The sequence below is a fragment of the Zosterops lateralis genome (genome assembly GCF_965231275.1).
Source record: "Zosterops lateralis genome assembly, chromosome: 3".
In the NCBI taxonomy this organism is placed as follows: Eukaryota; Metazoa; Chordata; class Aves; order Passeriformes; family Zosteropidae; genus Zosterops; species Zosterops lateralis.
In genome coordinates, this window is record NC_139764.1 from 87303173 (window position 1) to 87317609 (window position 14437).

The 14437-nt window shown below is 34.2% G+C and overlaps 1 protein-coding gene across 1 annotated transcript in view; it reads left to right on the forward strand.

Moving 5' to 3' along the window:
- The window catches only part of EYS (eyes shut homolog), a gene marked incomplete at both ends in the record, with an annotated part of 727941 nt that overhangs the window by 585856 nt on the left and 127648 nt on the right, over positions 1 to 14437 (forward strand). Inside the window, one exon of the mRNA XM_083857640.1 lies at positions 1453 to 1606. Coding sequence (XP_083713766.1) covers positions 1453 to 1606 — 154 coding nt within the window. The remainder of the gene's footprint in view (positions 1 to 1452; positions 1607 to 14437) is intronic.

Genomic DNA, 14437 nt, shown 5'->3' on the forward strand with positions numbered 1-14437 from the left:
GACTTCAGTAGGACATCAGGATTTGTAACAGACTAAAGAAATGCAATGTTGACTAGAGAGCTGCTCTCAAGGATGGAGTTTACATTGTGAACTGCTTCTGCTAGGAACTATACAAAAGGAAATGATCAGGCAGTTGCAAGAACTGTTGTCTCTGTCTCCTAAAAGATCATTGTTTTCTTTTTGTTTTTTCCTCCAAAATAAAGTTGATATTTTTTTTTTACAAATTAGTATGTTTTCTAAGTCCCAACTACACCCTCAATCTTTTTGCCTCTCTGAATAAAAATATTAAAGGATATTCTAAACTGTGGCCCCCTCCAGCAGCTCCAGCCCTGGGAGCTCCTTCTCAGCACCTCCAGGTTCCTACCCAGCAGCTGAAAACCAGCCCAGATCCCAGCCTTTCTGAGCCACTCTGAGGGACTCCTACTCCTGGTTCATGGACAGACTCACTGAAGACTCACACACCCAAACCCAGGCACTCCGCAGTTGAGGGTTTCCCAAATGCTACTGTAAGATTCCTACCTATCCGATACCCATGGCAGCACCCAGGGTCTCCTACTCAGAGGCAGTAGTATGTCAATAACACATGCAGTACATTCAGTTTCATGACCCAGTTAGTCATTTTACTTCAGTTAAATGTAGTAAAATACAGTAAAAAAACTGATAATGTTTTTGCTATTTGCCTTAAAGGAGAATAAAAGTTGTTAACAGGAGCTGTCTTACCTTTTATGAAAAGTAAATGCAGTCATATTCAAAGGGCGAATTCACCCAATATCATTTGAAACTGTAGGTGTCAGTCCTTTTTTTTGTAGAAGAGCCATGTACCTTCCATCACTTAAATATAAATATTTTGCATTCATTTTTACAATATATAATATACTATTTAGTGGAAGTGAACCTAAGTATAGTTTTATTCATATCTTTCAATAACAGTATGCAAGTGCAAGTAACAGTACATTTGATGTATTGAAAATAATTTTTCTTCTCTTCAAGTGTGAAATATATCATTAATTGAGAAAGGTAATTTTTTCATTATCTTTAAATCTATTATAAGTGATGTTCTCTTATAATTTTTGTTTTCTATAATTTATTTGAAAAGCTGGATGAATGTGATTTGGCTTTTTTTATTGTCACCTTTGTTGATACTGCTTGATATAGAGAGAAGTTCAATTAATAAAAAGATCTCTGTAAGATTGATGCAACTTCAGTGGTATTAAGTAAATTTTGTCTTTTAGTTATTTTCTTTTACTTTTAACTGTTATTAGCTAAATACAGAGATTTACTGAGTCTGATTTTTTTTTCTCAGTCACTCAAGATGAGCCCTGTTTATGGACAGAAGAGACTCCAGTGTCACGATAGGCATTGTGTCTGATGATGGTGTTCCAGTAGTGTAAAATTGTTCTGTGAGGTCCTACACTTTCAGAAGTGTGATTATCTCCATTTTTGTTTTCAAAGCTGGTGAAAAAAATTTTGGAGAGCAGTTTCTTCACTTGTATCTTGTGGAAGGAAGACCAACAGTTCGGTTCGGCTGCGGAAACACTCAGAACATTCTGACTGTATCCCTGAACCAATCTGTCAGCACGGGTGTGCTCGTCCCTATCACAATAAGGTAAGAATTTACCACTGAGCTACACTAAAAGAATTCTAGTCATTTATATTGAGCAGTAAAATTTGGTTTTACCTTTTTTTTTTTTTTTTTTTTTTTTTTTTTTTTTGGACAATAAAAAGACAAGTCAAGCTGGAAAGCAAATATGGTAAACCTTTTTATAAGGTAGTCTCCATTGATTGAAAATGCATTTTTAATTCACACAGATTACTTCAGTCCTTTGGAAAACTTAGGAATCATTCAAAGTCCAGATACATTTACAGATGAACATTAAGTCAGTTTGAGAACTGAAACAATTTAAACATAATTTTGGAAGTTACAAGTGGGGATCCTTTATCCTTATTAATTACTACATTGAATAAATTAGATTTGTCATCACATTTTAGTGCTAAATATGAGACTAATCTATTGTTTAAGAAAAAAAATTAAAAATAGGCGAAAAAAATCAAAGCAAAATCCGAATATTTTTGTGTTTTTCTTCTGAGCTGTTTCTCTGTGATGTAAATGCTGATAAATTCTAATATGACAGAGGTTTGTTGATCTCAGTGCATAGAGTAGATTGATATGGGGAGAAGGGAATGTTCAGGGGTTTTTTTTTTAGATTGTATGCTTAACCCAATAAGCTTTACCACTCCTTTTAGAAACAAAAATTTTAGAACATAAATCCTCTTTTCAATATGTGGAAGGCTAATAGGAGTTGCCATTTAAGAAACTGTTTTGTTTCCATCTTCTATTTCTTATCAGGCGCAGATCTCTACATTACTATTTTCTTCATTTGAAACAGGGATTTTCATTTTATTCTTACTATTAACATCTAGTATTAAAGGAGCAAAGTCATGTAGCATACATTCAAATCTTATTAGCTGGCTGTATTTATTAAAGGATTTTTGTACAGATTGTAAAAGTATATAAAATTTACAAAGAAAATTATATCACTTCCTCTCCTTTTGATCTAGCAGATAAACAGGGGTTTTTTTCTCTCAGAAAATGCCTGATACAGTTATACAGCTCAATACTAAGAAACTCTTATAAATTTGAGTTTTAATCCCAGAGACTTCTCTTGTGTGAGACATTGGTCAGATAATTGTCTGCACTGCATCAGCTGTGGTAGCATTGTCTTTCCTTAATACATTTAAGCCATTAAAATGCTGTACAGATTTCAAAATCTAATAGTATTTTAGCAACAAATGCAGCTAAAAAGCAATTAAAAATTGATTCTAGGTATTCAAGTTTACACCAAAACATTTATTTCCTTCTTTTTCTACCTTAAAATTAACACCTCTGTATTTATGGCCTCATTCTCCTTGCTGTTACACTAAAAATAATGTCAGTTCAATTTACACATTTTCTTTGTTTACTGGAATTTTATACTGTTATATTTGAAACAGTGCCATACTAAATAACTTGCAAGGTGTGATTGTAGACTGTGAATAGCAGGGTTTTACATGAATTTGAGTTTATGGGCTTGGCCTTCAAAATGACTTGTGATTATTCTTGTGAGTCCTTCTAAAATGTAGAAAGAGCAGTATATCCTTCACCAAGAGGCAATAAAAGTGTAATACTTCAGCAATCATCCTTAACCTCTGTCAAAGGAAAAAGCAAACTTGACAAGGCAGCTGTAGCCTCCCAAGATCTTGTACCGTAAGAAATAAAATACAAACCCATGACAAAACTGTTGATTTGTGTTCTCAGAGGCTGTTGGAGATAGATAATTCTATCTGTACGCTTTACCTGCAAAGTTAATGTGTGGGGTTTCTTTTTCCCTATAATGCAGGAAAAGAGTCAAAAAGGAGAATAAATGACCATTTTTTCTTACTGTTTCAAGGCTTTTCAACAGGGGAACAATACATTTCTTACATTTGATTTTGCAACAATTTGGAAGATCATGTTTGACAATTATTCTGGTTTTTGGACACAACTATGACTCCAGTAGTTAAACACTATTATTAGCACATCCAATAACATCTACAGAAGCAGATTTTCTCCTTTTCAAAATTATTCTTTTTAATCCAGATGTGCAGGAAACTAATACATTCCCATAGTTTAGGGTTATTGCTTTTTTTTAACTGTATGATTAGATTCCTTAGATATGGCCATTTTCTCAAACCTGATGAAGATTAAATGAGTTTTAAATGTTTAGTCATTGTCTTTATGATCCATGTGAAACAGCAGCTTTATAGAAGAAAGTCAATAAAGCTCTGATTGCTTACTTTTTTTGCCTTGCCTAAAGAAAATAGAAACCTGGTTCAATGCATTTTCATTTGTTGTTTCTATTTCTGTTTATTTTAGGATGATTTGATTACTGGTTTGAAAATGTGCATTCATTTGAGTATAATTTTTTTGTTATTTTGTAATTGAGATTGTATTGGTTTTTTCAGTTAAGGCTTTGAGCACATACTTAAAATTTAGTTTGGATTGGTTTTATGGATTTGTTCTTTAAAGTTATTCAAAGAACATTAATTCAAACACATTTCATTCTATGAGTGGGTTCTGAAATGCATTTGCCTGATGTAAAATTTGCTCTACTTTTTGGTTAAAGTGGTATGACTGTCATAGGGGAAAATGATGTTTCTTCAATTCAGTTGCTGAAGGAAGGTAAATTTAACAAGAGATTGAGATAATCAGGTCATCAGGATTTTGATTTTTCTAGATAGCAAGATGGATTGTTACTTCTAGAATATGAGTACTGATAATTTTTAGGCATCTTATATTTTTGTCTCTAAATTATATTTTTGTTTGTTCTGCACAGGGATGTGATACAGAGGGTCTCTTTCAGTTTGGGAGATTCCAAGCAATCATTAATTAAAATCTTTCCTATCTGTGACAGCATCACTCTTCCATCTTATTTACCTGAAGAACTTTCAGATTTTTTTATCTGGAATTTTATGAACATCGTGCCCATCCCCACAGAGCTATATCATGGTACTATGTAGATTTACATTTCATGTTTCTTCCAAGTGAACATATTGAAAGCAGTTGTTTCCGGTTTTCTGTTACACTTTAATCAGTAGTTTGGATGTGAGCATTTACTCATAGCTGAGAAGGGCACCTTTAGCTGTCCTTAAAAGAGTTTGTTTGTTAAATACATTATCCAGTTAATTTGGCCAACTCTCACCTAGACCATGCAGTGGTACAGAAGCTGCTGAAGTTTATTATTTGGTCTTCCAGCTTCAAAAGCAGATGGCACATTCTGAACTGTGAAAGTCATCAGCATGTTTTTGTACCTCCACATGGAAACTTTGGCAAGATGTACTCTATTGAGTACTAGTTACATTATTAGATTGTGAGTGTCCATGATTTTTCCTAACATCTACTTCCTCCCTTTCCACAGAGAAAGAAAATCATTGCTTGAACTATTCTACAAATTTTTTCTTGCGTGTGTTCTGAAAATGCATTTCTTAAAAAAAATACATAAATCACTATCCATACAATATGTTGGCTCATTTTTAGTCATGGTGTTTACCTATTTAATTTCATTATTTCAGATATATATAAGTTTTCATATTAGTGCATATTTTTATTATTATTTACAGGTCTTGGGTATTCTGCAGAGTGTGAAAGTATTACTTAAAATTACATTAAATCAGTACACAAAAAAAAAATCCCAAAAAACCCCAAAACAAACAAACAAACAAAAAAAAGAAACTCCCAAAAAAAACCCCAAAACCCCTAATTATTTGATGTCTTGCTATTGCTTCCAACATTACCAGTTTCCTAGAAATACAGGAATTTTTTTGATGATTTGGAAACATCTGAGCAGCAGATTTTGTAGCTCAGCAAGTACATAGGGTAGCCTAGGTTTCATATGTGCAATACTGAGTTCCAACATAAGCAATTATGTGAGGAATGAGAAATGGAAAAGTGATTTGGTAAATGGCTTAAGACAACTACACGTGGTATCACTGTCATCTTATCACACCTCATCTTTTCAAAATTATTTGAAGCTTAACAGTGAAAGCAGACTGGGATAGATTCAAGAATTTTTATTTTATTATATGAATTTATAAAATTGTTAAGGAAAACACATTTAAATATGGTTTTTAAAAGGAATATTTTACATAATCTATATCTTTATTTTCAATTTTAAGTCAGCATGTAGATGAACTATACTCATGTTGTACTGCATAGAACAGGAAATGCTGTAGGATATTAATTATATCTAATAAATTTTGAAGAAAATTTTGATCACTTTTAGAAGAACATATATACAACTGAATGCATTTATGTTTACTGCATTTTCCATAGCAATTGAAAATTTCATAAAGTCATCACATTTGCCCCTATAAGGTAGGAATGCTTTTGCCCTGTACACATACGTAGTGTTTGTTCTCTGAAAACCTTAATCCCAGTTTCATTAATCAAGCTGTTACAGTTTTACACGAGTAATCTCTACATCTATTCAGTCTTTAAAATAGTCCCATAAAAGGTGCATTAAATCAAGATAACCAATAAAAATTATTGTATATGCGACTAAAATTTAAAACAAAAATTTGGAACGTTGGAATCAGCTAGTTAAATCATTTCATGTGGCATGTTATCTGGAAAACTCAAATAAGAAATGGATTCTCATAAAGAAGATAGGAAAGATTACCTTTTGTGTTTGTTTCAATTTCAGCTTTTGTGTATGAACAGAACATTCAGTGTGTTTGGAAACACTAGCCACTTTCTGAAACATTTTTTTGCCTTCATTCATCAGCAGTATGCAATATTTCATCAGTGATCTGTCAAAGCCAGCAAACCAACTGCTATGGCTGTTCAAGCTCATTAGCTACTGACTTGAAGAACAGATGTTTGAGTTCCTGTACCCTTCATGCTCTGAGTTTACACTAGATTTTCTTACATTAACTGACCTTACAGGAATGACTCAAGAACACAGGACAGAATCAAGTGATTCTTTAGGCTGGAAAGGACCTCTGGAGGTCCTTCCAACATTCCTGCTCAAGCTGGCTGTCCTGGTTTCAGCTGGGGTAGAGTTTTCTTCTCGGTACCTGGTGTAGTGCTGTGTTTTGCATTCAGTATGAGGGTAAGGTTAATAACACATTAATGCTGTGGTTGCTGCTTAATTATGTCTATAGTAAGTCAAGGTCTTGTTTTTCTGTCTTGTACTCTGTGAGGAAGTAGACAAAAAAAAGTTCTTAACTGGCTTTGATGGCTTATTGCAAAGTGGCTCACCACAGTTCACAGTATATGGTGTAATAATATTTTCATCTTCCATTTCATAGTATGTCATTATACATTTAGCCCAGATGAAAAGGCTATATCACAAAATAAGTGATATCTGCTGTGTTTTCTTAGGGACAAATTACAGAGTTGCATTAAATGTTATTTGAGTTCCTACAAGGATGTGTGTTCCAAGACCTAAAACTACTGACCAAAATCAATGCATTAAAGAAAGTCTGAGATTCTCATGCTAGGTGTGGGTTTTCTTCAATCTCTTTCAAAGCTGTTCATATCTATATAAATTTTAGAATATGAACCATATTAGCAGTTCAGTAATACAGAGCAGAGTCAGGCATCCAGAGCTCCACGCTGAACTGGGCTCTGAGTCACAGGTGGAGTGCTATGCCCTACCTGGAACCATAGAAGCAACAAGCAAAAGCAATGTATATTTACCATTAGACAAAGCTTTGGAAAAAATATGAGGCCATTGACATTTACGTTATTTAAGAAAATTCTGATGAGTCATATTTACTCCATCTAACCTCACCCACCAACTTTCAAGTGAGGTATTAATCTAAAGGAGTTTGTCTGTATAGACATGGATTTATAGCAAAAAGTTAAAAAATTAATGCAGTACTCAGAGTTTTATTGCTCACTAGGCCTTTTTGACACTCGGCTAAAGACTTGGAGATTAAAAAAAAAAGAAAAAAGAAAAATGTTTCCTGATAGTGAGCAAAAAAGTTTCATAGTTCTGAAGAAAATTCTGTCATGTCAGTGTTCATTTTGACATGAGTCCAATTTTATATTTTATATACTGACTGTCCCAGTGAGAGTGCCTAAAAATATAGAGTGGTAGAATAGAATAGAAAAGTGTTTTCCAATATTTCCTGTGGTTAAGGAAATATTCCTGCCCACATATTTTGTTGTTCTTCCACCATCCTCCCTCTCTAGTGTAGAGGACCATTTAAAAATAATAATGCAGGTTGATATTATCAGTTTGGAGCAATGTTTTTATTATGTCCATTAATTCCTAGGGTAAATCAAATACTTCAGTAATACCCCTCATACTTATACTCTGAATTCCATTGATTCCAGTTATGGATTTTAAAGTAGTCCACTTGAACCAAGTGGTAAATTTACTTTGTTTATTTTTTCCTACAGGCAAAATAAAAAGGACTAATGAGAAATGCTTAAAAACCTTCTCATATCAATTTTAACATCTTTAAACAGAATCAGATGTTTAATGAACATGGTAATCTCCAATGTATGTTTAGTATTTCATTGTTAAGCATATTAAAAATATGTTGGTAATTAGATATGTGAATAGATTGTTAGGCTTTCATGCTATAACTTTCAAAAGCATGACTAAAGTATTGTATAATTCAGAAAATTCTAAAATCTTCCTGTTTGGCAAACCCTCTTATCAAAAATGAAAAAATAATAGCTAGTGTAATTTTCAGAATAACCAGATAATTTCATTTTCCAAAGGAAGTTATAAGATTATTAATCACATTAAAGAAACAGTTTCAATGCGTTGTTGACAATTGCAGTAATTATTTATTACTTTCTTAGTGAGTGATGCTGGTAAAATCTCTATGAGATTTTATTGAATCTCCATGCCATAATTTATGTGGTCTTCTAAAGACAGTGAGTTATGAATTCACCAGAATTAAAGTATACATTATAAAGCATAATGAATGCATATTTCTTTGGTTTTAGATTACTTTTAGATTTGGCTATGTGTTATGATTTTAATATTCAATATTTAAAGAATCTCTGGGTTTCTGCAAGAAAAATAGGAAGAATTAAGTTCTAACAGGCTGCACAACCCAATTTCCATTTTCTAGATACATCTGCTTTGAAAATTATATTATTTGCCTTTCAGCAGTGTTGCAGATAAAGCATATGTAAGAGATTTTTTACTATATCTTGTAAATTCTAAACTGCATTTAACCAAAATTTCCTAAATTTGTTAAGTTCTTTAGAACCCTCCCTTTCAGTATTAAAGGAGACACTGCTTTAATGGTGCATAGTCTTGTTTTTTCTGTGTGCTGAAGAAGTATTTTATTCCAGGTACAGTTGATGTGATTGCTTACTTGTTGCAGTTTCTCTCCATAGACAGTGATTTCATATGATTCATTTTTCCATCTTCTTTTTTTTGGGTGAGGCTGGGTGAAACAGCAAAGATTTCAAAACCTTTGGTTACTCCCACTGTTCCAGGGAAGAAGTGGGATGCCCTTTTGATCTGCTTGGAAGGAATAGCAGTTATTCCACATACATGCCTATACAAAGAGATTTCAGTACTGCTGCAGGGACACTAGGCATTATGCATGAAACAGTGGACATATCACTGACATGAAAGGAAAGAGAAGTCACTGGATTACAAAAGGAATAATAAAATAATAAAATTCAATGTAGTCTGATATATTGTTCAATATTTTTATAATTTCAATATTTATTTATTTAATTATTTCTAATGTATATAAAATTCTCTAAAATTCATTATCTGTGTCTGATCACCCAATGATTTACACAGAGGACTTTTAAGACCACAATTTACATTCTGTTGGTTTGGCACAGCACATGGAACTATAGCATTAGAGTTTAGAGCAAAATATCTTATTATGGTGCCATGTGACCTTCTTCCAAAGTGAGATGGTAGTTTGAACTGTTTTATTTGAGAGTTCTGAAGAGCTAAACAACAAAATAAAACTGTGAAGAAGCAGTTTTTTAATTCTCCTCCTCAAACCTGTTGTTCTATATGTGAAAGATCAATACAGAAATAAAATTGGTTCAGTGTGCTTGTAACAATTGGCAATTCTCTTCAGGTTTGTTTTAGCTGAGAGCAATAGGAAGTGCTATTTGCTCAGTAGGTACTGAAAATCAGTAGAAAATAATAAAAAAAAAAAGTAGTCAGACAGCCTTTGTATGAATGTCCAGAAAAGCAGTGGTAGAGGGAAGGGCAAGAAAATGTATCTATCTCTCAACAAACTAGTTTGGCTCTCTTTGATTCGTCTCATAAGCACCAACAGAGGAGTCAGAAGGCAGAGCTCCACAAACTACAAAAAAGGCAGCAAAGGTGTGCAGTCCAGACTGCTGTGGGATTAAGCTGAATTTTCTCCTGTTTGCTGAGAAGAGAGCAGTTCTTCTTGGTCTAGGTGACCAGCTCTTAGCTCAGCAGCAAATTTTCAACATGTTTTTAAAAAGTTTGGTTAAACTCAGCTTGTTAATTTGCACAACTCCTTTTTTCCTTCATTTCAGTGGGCATAGTATTTACCTGTCTCCAAAATATGTTCAAAAGATTAAGTGTTCTGAGGCAAAGAATTTTAAAAATGTGACATTGAGCTTCCCATGCATAATCTCCATTTTATGCTGTACTCTGTCCATCATTGTGACCAGAAATTTTCACAGGACCTCAGGTGTACTGGGGATCTTTTTTTCATACAGTTCACTGGAAAACCTTTTTCATGGGGGCTGAGCGAAAAGAGAACCAGAGATGGTTATTATTTAATTTTAATTGCTACAATCTCATTTTTTCTAAATTCTTGTTTTCGAAATAAATTTCAGACAGATGTTTAATATATAGTTTTCACATACACAGAGGAGAAAGAACAAAACAGGACATCAGACAGCTGTTTGTTTAAAGGGTAGCCAGTTTAAGTCTAGTTCTGCATACCAGCAGTAAGAAAATTTGATGCTGCAAATTGAGTCACTTGATTGAAGAGAATATTCAGTAAAATTCACACATACATTTATTAAATAGTCCTCCTTGATAGTCATGAAAGAGAAGAAAAAAGAAAGAGATGTCAACTTCATCTTTCTGAGAGAGAGATAGAAACATCTATAGCATCTTTCTGAGAGTCTGCAAGAAACTCATTTGTGGAACACATCATAGGAAGGAAGGTATTTCTCTTCCTTTAATTGAAGTACATTGATTCGGAGAAGAATTTATGTTTTGATATAATTGATTCAGGTGGGAGAAGTTATTTTATTTATCTCTCCAGCACTTTTATTGTCACTATCATTATGTTGTTCTTTGAAGCACACATTAACCTGGCTTTTTCTTAGTCTGTGAAGTGTCTGGGAAACTTTCTTCTCCGCTTGCTCACCATTGTGTGCCACTTGCCTTCTGTCCCAAAGCTCTTTAGTTTTGTCAATCTATTTTTTATGGAGTCAGTGATGCTGCTGTTACACCTGAGATCAGCTTCATCCAAAGATGCTTTGTAATTTTGTGACCATTACTTGACTACCTAATATTTTAGCAAAGTGTTACAAAGGTTATAGAAAGGAGATGTACAGTGTAGGTGTCCAGGCACGGGCAGTGGGTATTTAATGAAAGAACTGTGACCCTTGGAGATCCCACACTGAGCGAGGGGGAAGGTGTGAAGGGCAAGGAGCAGCAGAGAGGAGCTCTTAGGGACTGAGCCATATTCTCCATCTGCCTTCTGCACTGTTTGCATGTGGGAGATACAGAAGTTGGAATGGAGCAAAGTTGAGCCTAGAAAAAAAGAGTGTTAAGGGAGCAGGGGGTTAATTTTCTCTTTGCTTCTTACCATCCAAATCTATTTAATTGTCAATAAATTAAATTAATTTTTCCCATCTCAGTCCTGTGATGATAATTGGTAAGTGATCTCCCTGTCTTTATCTTGGCCCAGGAGTTATGTCATCATGCTTCCCCACACTTACTGTCATGTTGAGAGCAGCTGGGTGAGCAGCTGGCAGCTGACTGAAGTCAACCCACCTCAAAAGGAACAGGGAAGTGATACTGAGCATGATTTTCCTGCATTCCTTCCATGTGTTGCTGTGTGGGCAAAATTTTGTAACAGATATGTGACCTCCTCCATTTATTTAAATTATAAGTAGTGCTGTCTTGTGTTGGATAAGGCTGTATTCTGTCATTCAACACAATGTAAATATGAGAATATTGGAGAATTCTTGTAGTCACATGTTAAGTGTTAGCATGCAGTGAACAGGCAAGAGTAATTATTGTCTCACACTGCTGATGCTGTGGCCTTTCCAGAGGTGTGAAAGATATCTGCTGCATTAGAGAGTATTTCCAGATAAAGTAACTGTTTCAATAGTTTGTAAACAGGTTCTCTGTGTCTATGGAAACCCTGTGCTTTGCTATTAAATAGTAAAACATTATATAATGCCAAATCTGCTTTTGAGCTCACACTTCAAAATGAACAGTATTAAATAGACATGTAACTGTTGGAGGTTTGGAGTACATTAAAAAAACTACTCTTACAGTTGCAGACTGCCTTTTCTGGAGGCTTTTCTCAAGTGCAGTATCACAGGTTTGCTGTACATTTCCCTGTTTGGGGAAATGGTGTTTTTATGGGAACAATTCACATCTTGGGATACATGTGCCTTGGGATACGTCACTGTGTTTTTTCTTCTGCAGCTTCACTGCAATTTGCAGGACTGCTCTGCTGTTTGCAACAACAGTGGATGTGACTTCCTACTGCACTGAGGGGTTCCTGGTGAGAACACCAGGAACTAGGGATCTATTCCTTGTCACAGAAATTGTTTCATCCCTCCTACAGTTCACATTGTCTTGTCAGAGCTGCCATCACCTAGCAGACCAATGGTAATGAAAGATGTAAATGTGAGAGCTACAGTGTAGCATGCTGTGTTGCTACTAAATTACTCAGCAGCCGTTCAAAATACCTTCAGAAAATACATTTTCTCTTGATTAGAATACCTTTTATGTAAATCTGACATGTGGTTTGGCCCCTGGGTTTTGTTCCCAACACTGTCAGAAACAATCCTCTGCAACCTCTTTTGTTCATCCATCTGGAAAATAACAGGATTATGCTTGCCTGCCTTCTGGGGCAGGTATAAGTTTTGCTTAACAGCAAATACTGTGAAAAACACAAAACTAAACACCAGTCTGTGCCTGACAGAAGCCAAGGTATGTTCTGACCATTTCTTTCCTTGACTGAAGAATACTCATCCTCAACCAGACAAAGAGGAAGGCATTGATTATTAAGACTAAGTTTTTCCTTCAGTTTCAACAGAAGAGAAGCTTTTTAAATGGATTTATTCCAATCAAACACTTAACCCTGTAATCTTTCAAGATTTCTTCATGTATTTCATGGAAGTTGTGAATCTGGCACTTTTATCTTACCGCTTTTTAAGTGACATTTCTTCAATTCTTATGTAGAGAAGAAGGCACATAAGAATTTTTTACTGGAAAATAAGGTGGGGATAGAATATGTGAGGAAAAAAAGGCTCAAGGTAACAGATGAATAGAGTTTGTTGATTACTTGATGCAGACAATTGTCTCAGCAGTAGCCTATGTCAAATGTATATCCATGTTTTTCAATTTTAGAACACAGTTTGGTGATGCACGGAGGGTGATATGGTATTGATGGTCTTGCTAAGTACTCAGCCTTCACTCCAAAGGCTATGAATGCTTTCTAAAGCCTATATAATTTAATCCATTTCCTTTTAAACACTTTAACCTTCAAATTTGAGCCAGAAAGTTTTTGGGCTTATTTTGTGGGGTTTTGTTTCTTTCTTTTCTGTTTTTCTAGAACAGAACCCCCATATCTATTAATTGTGAAATTCTTTATTTAATAATAAAGAAACACTGTCAGCATGACCATTTTCTTTGTCTCAAAAAACTGCAAATAGTCTCAGAATCTCTATGGCATTTATGTATTCACACCTTTTAATACAAGAACATTCATTCATGTTGAATAGCAAATGGCCCTCTATTATTGCATATATTACATTTCACATAGCATATTTTCAGATGTATAATATACATCTGTGATGTTTTATTTTCTTGTGAGTGTTACACTGGTCAGCATCTTACAGCTTTTGGAATTAATATCTCTTTTATAAAGCCCTTTTTGTTCAGGAAGTCAGTCTTACTAAACAGGCAATTAAACAGAAGAGTGATTAACTTGGTTTGATTAGTTGTGAACTGCTGTAAAAATTCTGATGATACGACTAAAAAATTACCTTTCTGGGAATTTGGTAATTTTGTTTTTAGTCAGGTCAGATCACTAGTTACACTCCCTGAACTGTTTCTTCACTTGAGCACTATTCTTTTTAGTAGCAGCAGTTTCTTATTGACTAAACCTGTCCCTTATTAACAGTAGATTAAATATGAAATATTTTACCACTCAAGCAAGTATGGAAGTTGGACCCAAAAAGTGGCCTAGATCTTGGAAAGTCCTCTCATTCTTCCTCTGAAGAGTTAATGTGAAGCAGATAAACATTATTACATGTATCCAACACTGTCAGAATTAGTTAACTTCATATCATTGCTTTGCAATTTAAAGTAATTAAGGGATTTGTTCATAAAATTTTTATTATAGCTGATCATATTTTCTGAAAGATTTGTGAGATTTTTTTGGTAGCTTTTATCTCCTTGGTCATGTAGTATTATAGTAGTGATTAAATGATGAACACGTATTTTTGCTCTCACTTAAAATCCTTGCTATGTATTTTGTGGTTTTTTGGTGGGTTTTTTTTTTGTTTTGTTTTGGTTTGGTTTGGTTTTTTTTTTTTTTGTACTATTTCTTTTTAAACTACTCAAAATCTGCTGCCATTTTTCTCAGTTATGAGCAGGAAGACAGTTAAGTACACAAAAGGCTGAGTACTGAGTACAGACAACCAAAGGGCCAAAACATTTACAGCTACATTGAGTAGGAAATGAAG